At 45.7% G+C, this 18026-nt stretch overlaps 1 protein-coding gene across 2 annotated transcripts in view; it reads right to left on the minus strand.

Moving 5' to 3' along the window:
* Nucleotides 1–18026, minus strand: part of TMEM131L (transmembrane 131 like) — a 172735-nt gene that overhangs the window by 52171 nt on the left and 102538 nt on the right. For both annotated transcript variants that reach the window (XM_040251419.1, XM_040251420.1), the window contains 4 exons: nt 2942–3019; nt 2608–2761; nt 1339–1397; nt 906–1014 (listed from right to left, as the gene is read on the minus strand). In XM_040251419.1, coding sequence (XP_040107353.1) covers nt 906–1014; nt 1339–1397; nt 2608–2761; nt 2942–3019 — 400 coding nt within the window. The remainder of the gene's footprint in view (nt 1–905; nt 1015–1338; nt 1398–2607; nt 2762–2941; nt 3020–18026) is intronic.

An 18026-nucleotide genomic window follows, 5' to 3' on the forward strand; every position in this document is an offset into this window, starting at 1 on the left:
TATGAAACACACAGGGGCCCTTAGAGAACCACCCTGCCGACACTGCATGCCTGTGTATGACTGTTAATACCTAAAAAGGCCTAGGCCCCACCCCCATGCAGATGAATTACAATTTAACCAACTCCTGTTCTTTTGCCACAAACAATGCATATTTCTGTTATTACAATTCTGAATATATACAAGTGCATATCTCATAAAGATACACTCCCAGGATAAGCTTGGAGAAGTAGAATTCAGGATCAGAGAGCATATGTGCACATCTTAAGTGTTTAGAGAAATGGCCAATGTTCCCTCCTAAATAGCATGTATCAATTTACACTCATGTCAAAAAATCAGTGTTGTTTTCTTTCTAGTCATTCCTAACACAGAATACTAACAATCTTTTTAATCTTCACAGACCTAAGTCCTAAGTTATATCTCACTTACTGCTTTAAATTAACATTTCTTTCAATATAAGTGAGTCAGGTCTTGTTTTCATATATTTAAAATGCCTTTCATTCCTTTGTAGAAACCTTGAACTATAAATAAGACTGAGGATAGGACTGGGTTGACACTCACTACATATCCTGCATTGCATTCTACACAAAAAACCAAACTGGGGATGCACAACCCTACCTGTAAAAGCAGTACGTCCATCACACGTGTACAACCTGGCCTTTCAAACCACCAACTGAGTTATGATCTGTAAACTCGAAATCCTACGCAAGTGGCATCATAAAAGCGGCACACCACTTCTTCCATCAGGTCACCTCTTAGAACTGTTAAGGCTGTGGAACCGAAATGAACCCCATGCACTTCAAAAGCCTTGCCTAGGCTGTAGCTGAGCTATCCCAGAAAGAACTAGCACCAGAAGGACTAAACAACGAAAACAAGAAGACAGTCTCCAACATTTGTAAAATCTGTACCTTTGCAAGTAAAAGAAGCAATTTTTGTAAAGTTGGTTGTGGAAGTAGGTAGGAGTACTGGTTCAAACTGCAGAGACAGGACATCTCTCTGGGAGAAATGACGTACATCCTGTAACAAAAACAATCCACAATACTGCTCTTAGCGGGGTGGAGGCTGATCCAGGTTGAATCAACCCTGTTAAAATGGCTGAGTAGCTCAGGATGGCATCGAGAGCAACTGTTCAGTAGCAGGAGTAATGACACGTGCTATTGTGTAATAGCACGAAGGGGTGCTGACAACCTTCATCCAAATATGGGCTCAAGCAAGGGAAAATGGGTTTCAGTGGAAGCAAAAGATAACAGAGACAAGTGTTCTCTCAAATATCCTCATGTTCTGTAATTAAATATACACTTGTAAGTTTAAAGTATACTTTACACAAGTATTTAAAATTACCTGTATCCATATAAGGCTGTTTCCTGAATGTAATATATACATATTCACTGCTGAATCATCTGTTCAAAAGAATCAAAGTAATGAGATTAAAACAAAGGGCCATCTCATTTTCACTACTGAAGTTAAAACATCACCTAACACATTTCTCTTAAAAAATGCAATTCATCTTCCAACATGAAAATTGAAATGAGGAGCTGTTTTCTGGTGGGTATTCTTCGAAGTCACAAGAAAAAGGACTCTGGAAAAAAGACTGACCTGTCAACACAGGCTCTCTAGTGATGAACTGCTAGTAGAAAAAGTCTGAGTGTAGGGTCACACTCCTGCTCCCTAGATGAAACTAACCAACTGGACAGCTTCCAAGAAAGCTGAGGTCTCCTACTGATCAGACAGTCCCTCACTTCCTTACCTGACAACCAACCACACTTGGGAAAAATAAAACCCTGGACCTCAGGATGCAGGCTTCCCTTTAATCCTCACCAACAGGAACGCTGCCCATGGTGCAGGAATCTTCCCTACACTGAAGTCCACCTGGCCATCCTGGGAACAGCAGAAACTCGGAACCCCAGGACAAGAAGGCTCTCCTGCTGACCCCTGACTACTGTAAGCAATTCTGAGGACGGGAAAGTAAACTGTGTTTGGTCAACAATTAAGGCCAAGGTAAAACTGCATTTCGGTACCAGAACAGTATTGATAACCAATGGCAAAGCGGATATGGTAAAATTCATGGATCCTATGTCCTCTACAAAATCTCTTAGAAACTTAAATTGATAAACAAGGTAAGTAGGATGCACAATTTCAAAGGTAAAATTCATAGACAGGAACACTGTAATTCACACTACTCTAACTTGTCAGGCATCCAGGATCAAGCCATACCAGGCACATACCATCAACTATGAAAAATACAAACAGCATGATTTGGTCAACTGAGCTTCTGCAAGTCACAAAACAGAACCAAGACACGAGACATAAAATACTGCAGTGCCCATTTAATTTGTTCACCATCTTCAAAACGTCAAGAAAATTATTTCTCGGGAAAACACAGAATGGTCTGCTATTGCCACTTAATTTACTTTAAAAAATAATACACCCTTACTAGCAGATGCAGACTGAAAACTAGTTACTACTGCAGGGTATCAATAACGAAAGCAAAATCTCTTTGTCTTGGATTGCAGCAATGCAATCTGCGATCTCTTAAGTAAATGATACAGAAAGACGATGCAGGTGAATCAAAATATATTTTAACAGAAAAGTTTAAAGATTCTGCCATACCTGAGCTCTCAGATTTATCTGTAGCTACATAAATAATAGAGAGATGATCTAACAAATCTTGTGTGTTTTCTTCAAATTCTTTTGAGGTGTTTTCCATTGTTACAATTATGCTCATCTGTAGCCGTAAAACGTCATCCGATTCCACATAACAACTCTGAGATCGGAGGCATGGAAAAAAAGGAAAAACTCGAGAAATCAACTTAATTTTTTTATTTCAAATTTTAGGGGGGAAAAGCATATGCATTTCTGCAAATAAACATGCTGGGTTTTTTTTATGTCTAAACAAAGAGGCAGGAAGGAAGGCAGGAAGAAAACACTAAATTTTTAATTTTACCTTTAGTTGCTGACACACTTTATTATGTAAACTGCATTCCAGTTGCACCTGCAAGAGGCTAGAATTAGTGGTTTCCGCCTAAAAGAAGAAAAAGGAGGGAAAGAAATTACAAGGAAGCAAAAGTCTCAATCTACTATCAGTAGTAAGCAATCTATCACTTAATCAGAAATTAGATTTCTTCATTCATTTTATTCATTCAACATGTATTTGAGCCTCTGCTAAATGTTAGGCATGTTTGCTGGGAATACAATAGTGAATAAAACAGAAAAATCTCTTCTGACACTGAGCTTACAGCTAATGGAAATCACAAGCTCTCCCATGGGCAACATGAAAATTCTTGTTATGGCAATAAGCAGATAAATATGTTCTAAATATACACAGGAACACTGTTACTTGGCATTTCTTATATTTTTTAACCTTCTGCTCCAACACAGGAGCCTGCTCTTATTTAAAAGTAGGTTCACTCTGTTCAGTTCAGTTCAGTCGCTCAGTCGTATCCGACTCTTTGCGACCCCATGGATTGTGGCACGCCAGGCTTCCCTGTCCATCACCAACTCCCAGAGCCTACTCAAACTCATGTCCATCAAGTCAGTGATGCCATCCATCATCTCAACTTCTGTTGTCCCCTTCTCCTCCCACCTTCAATTGCATCAGGGTCTTTCAGATGTCAGTTCGTCGCATCAGGGGGCCAAAGTACCGGAGCTTCAGCATCAGTCCTTCCAATGAACACCCAGGACTGATCTCCTTTAGGATGGACTGGCTAGATCTCCTTGCAGTCCAAGAGACTCTCAAGAGTCTTCTCCAACACCACAGTTCAAAAGCATCAATTCTTCGGTGCTCAGCTTTCTTTATAGTCCAACTCTCACATCCATACTACTGGGAAAACCGTAGCTTTGACTAGACAGACCTTTTTTGGCAAAGTAATGTCTCTGCTTTTTAATATGCTGTCTAGGTTGGTCATAGCTTTTCCTCCAAGGGGCAAGCGTCTTTTAATTTCATGGCTGCAGTCACCATCTGCAGAGCCAATTAATGGCTCTGATGCCTGGCTCTCATCAGTAGAATGAGCTTAGATGCTGTGACAAAACCATAGGAGAAGGTCCACCATTCAACTGGCTATCATTTTTAACAGGTGGAAGAGAGGTGGATGGAAGAGACAAAAGTATGTGAAAGGATGGCAGAATTTCATAAAGTTCAAAGGTCTTAACGCATGGGATGATACCGAGGAAACGCAGAGTCCATCCAGGCGTATGGCCATTTGGGTGGGAGGGCAGGGGCAGCAAGAGCGAACGCACAGCAACGTCAGGACTGCAGCATGTCAGTCTCGAGGACTCCCTCGTCTGTTTCGTCTGACACGTCTGGCATAGTAATTACAAAGGCAGCACGTGGCTTGGCAGTCTCGGTCAGAACACCAGAAAATCTCAGCAAGGTACGAAGGCATTCCCCACATCCTCGGCTGACTCACCTGTGGGTACATGTCAGTTCACTCCCGGAGGATTTCGTTTTAAGTAGAATCACCACAATTACGTTTAATTTGTTAGATTTATAAGAATATCTAAGTATATTAAAAATACATCTTTAACTAACTCAACTGTCATTCAGCAAATAATGTATAAAACAAGAATGAAATACAGCTGATCCTCAGTTCCGTGGAAGCAGACTGGAAGGAACTTCAGCATTTTGGGGAGTGTGGTCCCTGGGGGGCTCCTGGATCCCACCCCCTGCAGATGCCGAGGGACCATGGCATATTATACTTTAAAGTGTGGTAAAAATAGTTAAGGGGTTTAACCAAGCTGGGCTTCCCTTGTGGCTCAGCTGGTAAAGAATCCACCTGCAATGCGGGAGACCTGGGTTCAATCCTTGGGTTGGCAAGATCCCCTGGAGAAGGGAAAGGCTACCCACTCCAGGGTTCTGGCCTGGAGAATTCCATGGACTGTGTAGTCCACGGGGTCGCAAAGAGTCGGACACGACCGAGCGGCCTTCACTTTCACTTAACCAAGGTTGTAAATAGGACCAAACATCTAGCCAAGGCTCTTTTAAAAAGTAATTGCTCAAGAGAAACACCAATACAGTATATTAACACATATATATGGAATTTAGAAAGACGGTACCAATGACCCCATATGCAAGACAGCAAGAGACACAGATGTAAAGAGCAGACTTTTGGACTCTGCGGGAGAAGGCGAGGGTGGGATGATATGAGAGAACAGCACTGAAACATGTATATTCACATATATGAAACATGACGAGTGCAAGTTTGATGCAAGAAGCAGGGCACTCAAAGCGAGTGCTCTGGGACAACCCAGAGGGATGGGGTGGGGAGGGCGGTGGGAGGGGGTTCAGGATGGGGGACACATGTGCACCCATGGCTGATTCATGTCAGTGTACGGCAAAACCCACCACAATACTGTAATTACCCTCCGATTAAAATAAATTCACTTAATTTTTTAAAAAGTAACTGCTCATATCAGTTAGATTTAAACAGTAACATCATCTGTAAACTGAACCTCAAATCTCAAGGGAAGAGTCTACATCTTTGTCTTTCTGTGAGCCAAGTCCCACATCAAAAACATAAACAAAGAAAGCCCACCTACTCCTTGAAACCGTTAGTCAAGCTCTAAGTGACCCCGTGTATCCCAACCCAATAGAAACCCCTCTTCTGCCCGACCCTGCTCCCCACTTGGCGTCTCCTGGTGTCTCTCTCATCCTCTTTGGCGCGTCCGCTGGCTCTGGTGCCTCCGCACAGCCGTCACAGTCACTGCAGATTCCGTCTGTCCTCTGCTCTCTCGCCCAACAAGAGGGGTGACCCTGCCCTCTCACCCGACATGCTGAAGCCGCCCATGCTTCTCTCACTGGTGCAGGCATCTCTGCACACCCACACGTGCAGCCAGTGCCTGGGTGCCCCCTGCACCCTCACACACAGCCCCTGCTGGGGGTCGCGTCTGCACACCACTCCCCATAGCACTGCTTAAGCCAGAAACCTGGAAACCAACCTCCCCGTGCCTTCTCACTCAGCCTCCCCCAACTACCCAGAACCCAGGCGTACTGAGCGGCTGTCTTCTGCAGCCCCTGGACGTGTTCACTTCCCTTCATTCCTAACACCCTAAGGACCGGGCCAGCACACTGTGCCCATGGGCCAAAGCCAGCCTGTGTGCAGATAAAGTCTGGTTGGAACATGGCCACGCTCTCTCTGCAAACTGCCTATGGCTGCCTTCAGGCTAAGACAGCACAGTAGAGTCTACAGCCTACAAAACCAGAACGAACGCCTCCCCGGGCCTTTACAGGAAAAGCTGACGGACCTCTGCCCTGGTGGGAGGGAGGAGGAAGGGCAGCAGGCTGGCACAGTAACTCCCTCCCAGTCTCCGCGTGTCTACCCATCCCCTCCTCTGCACTGTCCACAATCCATCCGGAATGAGTTTACTAACACACAAACCAGGTGACATCCCTACCTGCTCAGAACCCATCCCAGGCTGCCTGCTCAGCCAAAGCCCCAAGTCCTTTACTGCACCAAAAAACCCGGGCGCCTGCCTCTTCTCTACCTCCGTGTTTATGCTTCAGCTTCATCTACGTTCTGCTCCATTTTGCTGTCAACCTTTGAACGTGCTGTTTCTTTGCCTTGAATTCTCACTCCCAATCCATCCTCTGCTCCACCTAACTAAATCTGATTCACCCTTCACGTCCCAGCAGAAACACTACTCTTAGGTGGTCCTTGACAGCGCCAGGGGGGTCAACGCCAACACTCACACTCAGGCCATAGGTCACGACACTACAGCAACCTGTTCAGGGTCTACCTTCCAGCCAACCGTAAGCTTTCTCCACAATGTCTACCACTTAATCAGCACTCGGTAGACAGCTGATGTTGGAAGAGAAGTGGGTGCACCGTCACAAATGCTCGCTTGAAAGGTGCAAGCCTGCTAGGGGCAAGAAACTAAAAATAAACAATGGCGCTAAAATAGAAGTGTGCATCGGAGCCTGATATTTGGCACGTGCCTCTGATCTGAAACTTTCCCCCCAAAAAAGTTGAAAGAGAAACCCATATCAACACGTTTATGATTAGGTTGGGTTTTGCTTAATTAACCTATAACATTTTAACTATAGGTCTTAATCTGACAAGGCAATTTTCTTGCCTAAAATATTTCTTCACATGTTGAAATAAAGGTCAAAGTCCAAAATTACGACTTTGAACATGATTAAAAATCCTACCTGCACAGTGATTTGATGTGATTTTAGAGCCCACTGTTTTGTCATTCTTGGTAAATTTCTGGATGAATGAATTTATAATTTATCATGTTAAATAAGATTTTTCTATCAGTCGGGAACAAAACAAAAATAAACTGTGTCGTTTTATTTGCTGCACAACATATTTCAGAGCCCCACAAGGGGGAGTGCCAGCACCTCCAAACTGCCCTTGAAGAGGAAATTTAAATGTCCATGTCTCTTTCCCAAAAGAACAAAAGTATTGCACTCTTCACTTAAGAAGGGAAACTATAACCAAAACATGAGCCGCTTGGGGCAACCACTGGCACACTGGGATAACAAATTCTCTCTGAAAGAACCCCAGCTGAGCACATTCGTTTTAACCGCTTATGCAGACGTGTGCCTGGGCAGGTTATAAAAGAAAAACAAAAGCCTACTTTTCTTTTGAAACCTCCCACATTATTTTAACAAATTAGTTCATAAATTTGACGGCTAAAAGAAACAACAACTCCTCAGCAGTTTTCACATAAGTGTATGGAATTATTCCTTTTTAGAAGGTGGGAAAAGATGCAATCTGCAGGACTTAAATGACTTATCAAAGGTTGGCTAGTGGAAAAACAGGTGGGGGGAGTAAAAGCAGTTCTTTTATTGAGTCATCAGTATTTTTTCCACGTAACTCTGAACAGGTCAAGTTTATTTCTTAGGTACTTGCAAGCCTAAAAACTCTTCAACGTGAAAACATGTCTTAGAAAACCATACCAAGAGAGAATGCAACTGTCAAGAAAATAGCCCTGTTAAGATGCCTTTTGTATGGCATGTATTTCCAAGGTTTCATTGAGAAAATGGTCTAAACTTAGGGAATGAAATGAAAGAGAAAAAAATTACCTCCCTCTACTTGCTTAAAAAACTGGTCTTTGTGTACTAGGCCAGGGGCACAGGGTGATTCTGGAGGGCTGTGTGCAATCCAACAGGAAAGATAAACGGTGGGCTGAAAGTCCTAAGTCGTTTGAGATGATTTTCATTGACAAGAAAGAACAAACCATATCCTGACAAAAGTATAGGAAAGTCTATAATGCATTAACTCAGAATGAACAAGAGACTTGAAATTACGATGTTTCCATTAATGATCAGATGTGAAAACTTCTCATTTAAAGAATATGATGCATGAAATATAAAAGAATTTCTTGGATAAACCCCAATTACTTAGATTCCCTTTTAGGGTTTTTCTCACACGTGTTGACTCTCCTTAAACATGTTTACTCGTGTGGTTGCGTGCCGTCTCAGTGACACCATGCAGGGTCTTCATTTGCAGCGTGTGAACGCTTGGTTGCGGCATGTGGGATCTAGCTCCCTGATCGGGGATCAAACCTGGGTGCCCTGTACTGGGGGCCTGGAGCTTTATCCACTGGATGACCAGGAAGTCCCCCTTTCACATTTCTGAATGCTAAACCATAGAGGTCTTATCCAGGTAAATCTCTTCTGCCCACATGTGTCTTTGGAACACAGAGCCCACGTGAGTCATGTGACCGTTCCAGCCAGTGGCCCCCTCACATGGTGCTAATACTTTCCTGGTCCCTTCTACACAGCACTCACACTCTTTAACCGAAGTCCTACGTTAGCGTCTCCTGTGCAGCAGACAGGCTCAGCTGGCTCACCCACAGGTGCTGCAGGGTTAACTTACCCTGATACTAACCAGCCCTCACCAGTACCACTAACCTGGTTTTCACATATGTAACCACTGAAACAGCATTTACTTACGTTGCCAGGCCCACTCACTAAAATATCTGTAAAATCTTAAGAACTGGCTGAAATGAGTTTATTTATCTAAGGGAAAAGGGTTCAGCACACGTATCAGATTTTTCCTTACCCACATCGTTTTAGAAAAGGCGGTGCGGCCAAGTGACTCTGCAGTCAACACAGCTTCAAGATGAAACCCCAGACATGAAGCCTTGGGGATATTCTCCATGAGCCTTTTCCAGGACTCAGCTTTCTCTTGCATAAAGCAGAGGTAATGGGCTCATGGCCGTGTCAGCAGCGTTAAATGAGACCCATGCCAATCACAGCACACCAAACAGACCCTCAAAAGGGAGCATTTGCTTGTTTATTCACAATTAATGCATTCAATTAATGAAATCCCACAAGTAACTTAAATGTTTCTAGAAAGTATTTTATTTTCTCCACGTCCAAGCTGTTGGAAGGGGGGACTTCCCTGGTGGTCCAAGGGTTAAGAACCCGCCTTGCAACGCAGGGGACACATGCTCCATTCCACAAGCCTCAGGGCATCTAAGCCTGTCAGCTGCAACCAAGACCCAGTGAAGCCAAATAAATGGGGTTTTTTTAAGTTGTTAGAAAAGAAATTCCTCTCCCCCAAACCTTTGGTTTCCAAGAGAAGGGACTTTTTTCCCCCTTAAACGCTTCAAATTCTTCTTGCCTTACCTCCTAACTGGTTTAGAACTCAAGAAAAGAGAGAGAAGTCATTCACTGCACTCCACCCCCAACTCCCCCACCCCTGAAATGTGCCAGGAATCATGCAAGACTAAACGCAGTGGGGAGAGCAAGCTAACACTGACTATGGAGACGTCCGGTTGGACCGAGTGGCAGCGGCCTGCCCTGTGCAACGTTCTGGCCTCTACAGCCAGCAGCTGGCACGAGCTACCATAGCCGGGCTGGCAGCTTCAGGGCCGCACTGGGCTTCCACTGCAGTGGGTCACGGTGGCTCAACCCGATGGCAAGCAGCTATTTTATACAATGGCTCATGCCAGGCCTTAAGCAAAGGCAAGGGAGCCCTGAAGGCCTGGCCCGTCCTTGAGCGGGGGCCCCGGCCCTGCACGAGTTCAGGAGCAACACCACACGGCTCTGACCCAAGTAGGCACGGCACAGAGGGGGCTGGGAACGAAAGGGCGTCTCCGTGGGAGACAGTATGCTGGTTCCTCAAAAAAGTAAATGCGGAACGCAGCATGCTCCAGCGGATCCACTCCTGGGTTCCCTCCCGGAAGTGACGGGAGGGGCTCCAACAGGTATTTCTACACCTAGACTCACAGCAGCGTTATCCACAGTAGCCAGATGGAGACAGCCCAAAACCCACGGACAGCGGAAGAATAAACACGAGATTATTCAGTTAACAGGGGAGGGAATTCTGACACCTGCTACCACATGGCTAACCCTTGAAGACACCTGTGCTAAATGAAAAAGGCCAGCCACAAAAGGACAAACTTTTAAAACAACTCTTATGTATATTTTATTACAATTTAAAATCCTTTTTTTTTGGCTGCACCACACGACATTAAGGATCACAGCTGCCTGACCAGGGATCGAACCTGCACCCAGTGCAATGGAGTGCAGAGTTCAACCACTGACCTCCAGGGAAATCCCCGAAAGGACAAATGCGGTACGAGTCCACGTATGCGGGGACACAGGATGGTCAAATTCGGAACAGAAAGTAGAATAGTGTTTACAAGGGACTAAAGAGGAATCGCTGCTTAATGGGGGCAGGGTTTCAGTGTGGGTGGACAAAGAAGTTCTGGGGGTGGACGGTGGTGATAGCCACACAGCAATGTGAGTGTAATTCATGCCACTGAACTGCACACTTAAAAACGGCTAAAATGGTAAACAAATCGGGGGTTACACATAGTTTACCACAGGAAAAGGGGGGGGGGCGAGAAAAACAAAACAAAAAGGTATCCCAGAGTCAGGACCCTCTTCAAGATAGAGAGAGCTTCCAGAACACGAAGGCAGCTGTGCTGGTCCGACGCCAGGCAGGCAGTATGGACAGGCTGCCCCAAATTCTGTTCCTTTTTATGCATTATCTTGGCCAGGAGTCAGAACTGTGAAAGGGTTTGTTGACTTTCATGTGGCTGGCCCACAGACTCAAGAATTCCTCTCTAACTCACCGGCCCCACAGCTAACAACCATCTAAATGCCAACTGCCACTTCCGATTTTCAAGATCCAAAGAGGTAGATATATCCAGGGGTCGCACAGAGTCGGACACGACTGAAGCGACTTAGCAGCAGCAGCAGCAGCTCTTATACCTAAAGAGGCAATAAGGGTATTCTTATTAAAGAGACATGCTGTCATCTTGGGTTGAGTCAGAGAAGCAACTAACAAAGGTACTGCACGCGTAAAGAAGGCAACCACTAAAGGCTGTCCTCTGGAACGATCAGGCTCACGCCAGAAATCAGAGAGGTTAGAGAAGCATTCTCATTTTCCTGTCAGGACAAGAGGAACTAAAACAAAACAACAAAAAAAGGAAGGCAGACTGATGAAGCAGGAGGAAGAGAGGGTTGCCCTCTGGAGAAAGGCTGACACCTCTGGGAATAACCAGACAAAGGTCCAACAGAAAAGGAGATCCTGCTGCCTGGTTCAGCGGGCAGCCAGGGACAGCCTGGAGTCGAACTCAAGTGACGGAGCTGCATCTTTGTGCTTGCTTGAGCTTTAAGAAAACCACCAAAACTCTCCTACTAAAGGAAGACAAGCAAGATCTCAGAGGACTGGAACTGCTCCTTCAAAAGAGAACAGGATTCAGTTCTAGGAGCTATGGGGAAACTCACTTCTAAAGCCAGGTAGAGAACCTGCAGTGAGACAACTGAGGACCTATGTGCATCTCTAAAGATGGAGACAGCTCTGCCAAGGACTGCACAAACTGGGAAGGCCGCGAGGCAGGGAGACGGGAGGAAGAGGCCTGTGCCCCGAGGGAACAGGTCCCCAAAGTTTATGGGATCAGGGCTCAGTCTGAGAGAAGGCACAGCATCGAGGAGACCCATTCAAGGGGAACCAGGGAGAACCAGGCAGACTGACCCCAGCCCTGTATTCGACGTTGGCCTACTGGGAGGGCGTCACCAACATACGAGCACCCAGTCAGTGTGGGTAAGAGAAGCAAACTCAGCAGACCCAGAACCCAGCAACTGTACCTCTCTTGCTTTGGGAGAACTCACAAGAAAATATCTAGAGGACCCTCTCGAGGAAAAACTACTTCTAGACCAAAAAAGAAGGAAAAGGTTAAAAGCGGGCAGTGGGGTTGCACCAATTACAGCACCCAGCAGGAGCTTACAAGTGGTAGGGACAACGGCTGCAAAAGCAGCTGGTTAAACAGAAACTCATCGGAGCCTCCCTGACGGAAGAGGGGACAGGAATAAACCAGCACAGCCTGAGGGCAAAGAATGGCAGGCGCACAAGCCAGAGGAGGGGGCACAGGACTGGGGCCCAGGTGCTAACTCCCGACTGGGCCCCCAGCCCCCAGCATGCCAACCACAGTTCCCCGTCAGGAGCCTGCTGCAAACAAGCTCCACCCTAAACCAGCAGGATGAAAAGGAACCACTTTCCCAAAGAGCAGATTCCAGGACCCTCTGTGAGAGGCGGGGAAACCACATCCCACATCAGGCACAGGTCTCAAAGTACCCCCCACCCGCCACTCCATCCAGAAACAGAGCCAGGGCTCCACTCCGCAGAGGAATGCCTGCCACACGGGCTCCCTAGAGAAGGGAGGGGACAGACGCGCGGCCACTGCAAGCCTCTCGGAGTCGCTTCCCAAGAGAGGAGGTGGCAGGCGCAGGCGTCTCCTCCTCCGATTCCCCTCTGCACAGGCAATCTCTGACTGTGGAGCTTAGGTCCAATGGTGAGGACTCCACCTTTTAATGCAGGGGATGTGGGTTCAATTCCTGGTCAGAGTTTTTTGCCTCATGTCCAAAAAACCAAAACATAAAAAAGACAGAAGCAATACTGTAACATATTCAATGAAAACTTTATTAAAAAAAAGGGGGGGCACAGGTCTTAGGCTCAGAACAACTGGCACAAACTGAAGCTGAAATCAGAGGATGCTCTCTCTTGGCCCTCCACCCCTCTCTCTGGCAAGTGACGAAATACTGGGAACAGTTCTGCTCAGAGTTCATGCCCTGAGGGCTGGGGGGCATGTTTTCCAAATTTGGTGGATGCAAGGTTGATAATGTAATACTCCCACGTGTCAGAATTCTAAGTCAAGAGAGACTTGGTGTTGAACTACTGTTGACTCCTGAAGCCCCGGGGAAGCACGCACATCCTTGCAGGGAGGGGTGGGGGCTGGGGTGGGGGGGGGTGTGCCAGGCTGGAGCTGCTGGAGCTCCCCAGCGGCACACAGGCATGGAGCACCTCTCTAACACAAAAGACAAAATAAGGAAATCAGGGAGGACCTCAAATTCTCTGCATGTTAACTCACAGCCCAACAAAATCTGATATGGGACTAGAGCCTCCAACTTTCATGTTGTGCCAGGGACTGAATCTCTGAATTTTAAATTTCTCCCTGAGAGTTTCCACAGTAGGAGAGAGCTGATACACAAAAACTTTTTAAAGTGATAAATGCATTTCAGCTGTGTGCCAGAAACTAGGTTCTAAGCTTTTTACGTGTATTACTTTATTCAACAGCTACAGCACTCCTAGGAGGTAGCACTATTATCTGTATTATAAACTGAGACATAAAAAGGTTAGGTAAACTGGCCAAGATTACTCGGAACCAAGACTTTAATCCAAGTGGGTTTGAGAATTCACTTTATTTACTACACTATACAGCTCTAGGATGGGGCATCCGTACAAGGCTGGAGTTGTGTTTTTAATTGGAATATCTTAATTCTGTTATTCGAGCCTCTTTCAAAGCTCTGGGGAGCTATATTGGATACTCAAAAGGAATCTGGGATGGGGACCATGAGGACATGCACTTTAGGCTCAGGGCACAGAGCGGCTTTGGAGCAGATTGCTGATGAATTACTCTGGTGCAGCTGAGAGCTTCCGGGGGCAAGCCAACTATGCGCCCCAGTAGTCCGCAAGGAACAAAAAAGAGGGCAACAGCCTCGGAAAGGAAGGTGTATGGCCACAAGCAGTCAGCTCACCTCCGAATCGGGGGGTGGGCGGGTAGGGGGTAGGCTTAACCACAGGTAAGTCCAACGTGTCAAAGGTACAAAACCGAGGAGCCAATGGAATAAGGAAATTAAATGGATACTCCTGCCCCTCTGCCCCAGCCTGCCTTCCCCTCGAGGCAGAGGCAGTCACCTATGAGTGGGCCAGACAATGAGCCTGTACTGCAGGCAGGGTGACACTCTCTACACCCTGGGGAAGGGTGCTTGTCCTGGATTCAAACATCCCTTCCCCAAGAGGAAATGCGGACGGGCCAACAGGCAATGAACAGATCACTGCTAATCATCAGGGGAAAGAAAGCAAAACCACAGGAGGTATCACCTCACGCCTGTCAGTACGGGGGTTTTCCTCAAAAGACCACAAATTACAAGTGCTGGTGAGGATGCAGAGAAGAGGGAACCCTTGCACACTCTAGGTGGGAATGTGAATTGGTGCAGCCACTCTGGAAAACCAGGGCTTCCCTAGTGGTTCAGAGGGTAAAAAAAAAATCCACCTACAGTGTTCGATCCCTGGGTTGGGAAGATCTCCTGCAGGAGTGCATGGGAAACCACTCCAGTACTCTAGCCTGGAGAATCTCCATGGACAAAAAAAGTCTTGTAGGCTACAGTCCGTGAGGTTGCAAAGAGTCAGACACAACCAAGTTAACGATCACACGCAACGTGGAAAACAGTCTGGAGGTTTCTCCAAGAACTAAAAAGAGGATTACCATGTGATCCAGCAATTCCTCACCTGGGTATATATCTAAAATATACAAAAACACTAATTTAAAAAGATACATGCATCCCAATGTTCCTAGCAGCATTATTTACAACTGTCAAGATACAGAAGCAATGACAGATAAATGGGTAAAGGTAGAATATACCTGTTCAATGGAATGCTACTCAGCCATGAAGAGAATGAAATTTTGTCATTTGGAACAACCATGGATGGACTTAGAGATTATTATGTAAGTGAAGTCAGACAAATACGGTATGGTCTCACGCACATGTAGAATCTAAAAACTACAGCTAACCAGTGAGTCAGACAAAAAAAGAAACAGACTCACAGACATAAAGAACAAACCAGCGGTTACCAGGGCGGAGAGGGAAGGAGGGTGGGGTAAGACAGGGAGAAGATGGAGAGATATAAACCATTCTGTCACATAAACTGAGCTACAAGGATACACTGTACAACACAGAGAATATAGGCACTATTTTACAACTAGAAATGAAGTATAACCTGTGAATCACTATATTTAGTGTACACTTGTAACTTACATAACACTACACATTCCACCTTTCCTCAACTTTTAAAGAAGTCCCTTCCAATGGGCCACACCAAGGTCTACCCTTGGGGACAGGGAGTTAGCACCTCTGACTCTCTTATGTCAGCTGGCACAGGGGAATGCGGCTTATCAGTAATATAAAGAAGGCATTTTAGTGTTCCAGCTTCTGATTCTTATCCATCAGTCAGAACTCAAGGGGAGAAGTGCTATTTATTGGACATGTTCAAATCTTCTAACAAAAGCTTCTAGAATATTCGAACACAGTTAATGTTGGCAGGACAACAAAAAAGATCCATGAACCTCCCTGGTGACGCAGTGCTAAAGAGTCTGCCTGCCAATGCAGGGACACAGGCTCAATCCCTGGTCCAGGAGGACCCTACGTGCCTCAGGGCAGCTAAGCCTGCGTACCGCAACTACTGGGCCAGTGCTCTGGAGTACACACACCGCAACAAGAGGAGCCAACGGGAGCGCAGCCTGCGTGCAGCGACGAAGACCCAGCACAGCCCAAAGGAAATTAGCTAACTAATAAAAAAAAGACTCCTTTCATAACTTTGTCAATAGCTGAAACTGTACTTTCTTGCTTTTTAAGGTGATTTATTCAGTCCTTAGGGAGGCCTGGCACACTGCAGTTCACGACTGAACAAAAACAATTCAACCCTTAAGCATTTATTTACTATAAGTTATGTGATGAGGCTCTGTGCCAGGTGATAAAATACTGATTAGAACATGACTGCTGCTCCTAAGTTGCTTATAATCTTAGTGAAGGAAAACACACACACCAAAAAACCTTCCAGCATATTATTCTTGCTATGATTGGGGTCTCTCAGATTTTTCAGTAAGGAGCTAGTCAATTTTCCCAGGAGGCAAAAAAGGGACCAAGCAAATGCTGAGTTAATAGAGGGACCAGGAAACTGTTCTAGAACGCTGTTGTGCTCTGCCAAGAGAACAGAGGTTTCAGAGCTGCAGGGGCTGATGGGTGGGGCTGGGGGGAGAACGCCCCTGGCTGGGGGTCGAGGTTATACCACACCCACACCTCTGGGTATTTCCCTGGGCTCCACCAGGATCCCTCCTGGCTGCTACTCGCCAACCCTCTATCTCTTCCCAAACTCCCATCCCACTGAATCATTTTCACTGGAGGCTCCAATGAAAAAACAATTTTTTTTAAAACAAAGCAGTTTCTTTGCTTTAAAAACTATATTCTGAGGTTGGTAGGTAATGCAATATATTTTCCTAACATACAGTAATAACTCTCCAGAGTTGGACAGCCTAATGTTCTTATGTTTAAAAAAAAAAAAATAATTTTTATCAGGCAAATTAGTGTCATTAAAAACATTATGATTCTACCCAGACTGTTAGGAATTCTTGACTACCACACCCAGAAAAGCTGTGTATTTCATTTAACTAATTATGTAAGATCTCAGGAAAACACGGCAGCTACTGAGGCCTTTAACCTTTCCCTGTTTTTATTTTCCAGCTCCAGATCCTCGTTCAGACCTTTGCAACTGGTAAGTGAGAAACCCGCCCCTTTCCCCTTCTCCGTCAAACTGTGGCTGGAGCCGTTCCTGTCTCCTCCCAGCAGAGTTTACAGCTTCCCTTGCCCACGGCCACCCTCACTTGACAGGGATCAGCACCTCGGCGGCGGTGGCGAGGTGCAGGACAACACTTGGGGCGGCCCCCCGGCCTGGCCCCGCGGCCCAGCCCACACCTGTCGCGGGGGGTGGGGGGTGGGGCCAGGGGGCAGGCGGCAGGCCCGGCGGTGCGCCCAAGCCAGCCTGCGCCAGGCTTAACCGGGCAGGAACACCAGGGCTGAGGTACATTAGATACCACCCAGAAGATCCAGAAATAATCTCCCCTTTACACAATCTAGTAACAGGACGCCGTGCCGGGGGAGGACGGCTCCCACCACACACACACAAGAGAGCTCAGCAAGGAGGTGAGGAAACGTGCTTCTTGGTCCCTGTGCTGAGGCCCTGGTGCCCAGCTCCAATTTTTCACTTCTCTGGTTTCCTGCGCTTTCTTAAAAATACGCTGTAATTTATCATCACAATCTCCCTTTGAGAGAATTCAATACTACGATACCATCTTAGGACACACATATAAAGAAAAAGAACTTTTACTTGGTGGGAACTGTATGTCATTGGTTTTCCTTTACCTTTAAAGCCTCTCTGTTTCCCATACTGCCTTATAATCCCATCTTTAACAATAAATATTATTTTACAGTGATTCCAGTAATAATAATTTAACTCTCTGAGACAACGTCATTGTTATAGGGACCTTATATGCCAGATTCTAAGAGAATGCTAATTTTAAATTCTTCTTTGCCCAAATAAATCACTAAAATGTTTCTCAAATCTCAATGTCTTGGATCCAAAACAACACTAAAGAAAAATGTTTAAAAAAAAAAAAAAATAGAACTTCTTGGGACTTTCCTGGTGGTCCAGTGGTTAAGACTCTGTGCTTCTAATGCAGGAAACACAAGTGTAATCCGTGGTCTGGGAACCAAGATCCCACATGCCGCATGGCACAGCCAAAAACCAAATGAATAAAAACAGAACCTCCTGCTTTTTCGTGAGCCTAACACAACTCTATTTACATATTATATCCCACTATATACTTTACAGTTATAATCAGAATGCAGTCTAGCTTACATTCTACCATTTGCTTGCAGACATTTCTACATAGCATTATAACTGTAATTTGAAACAATCAATGACTTAATATTGTACTATGTTGACACACTTAAATTT

Source organism: Oryx dammah, unplaced genomic scaffold (genome assembly GCF_014754425.2).
Source record: "Oryx dammah isolate SB20612 unplaced genomic scaffold, SCBI_Odam_1.1 HiC_scaffold_12, whole genome shotgun sequence".
In the NCBI taxonomy this organism is placed as follows: domain Eukaryota; kingdom Metazoa; phylum Chordata; class Mammalia; order Artiodactyla; family Bovidae; genus Oryx; species Oryx dammah.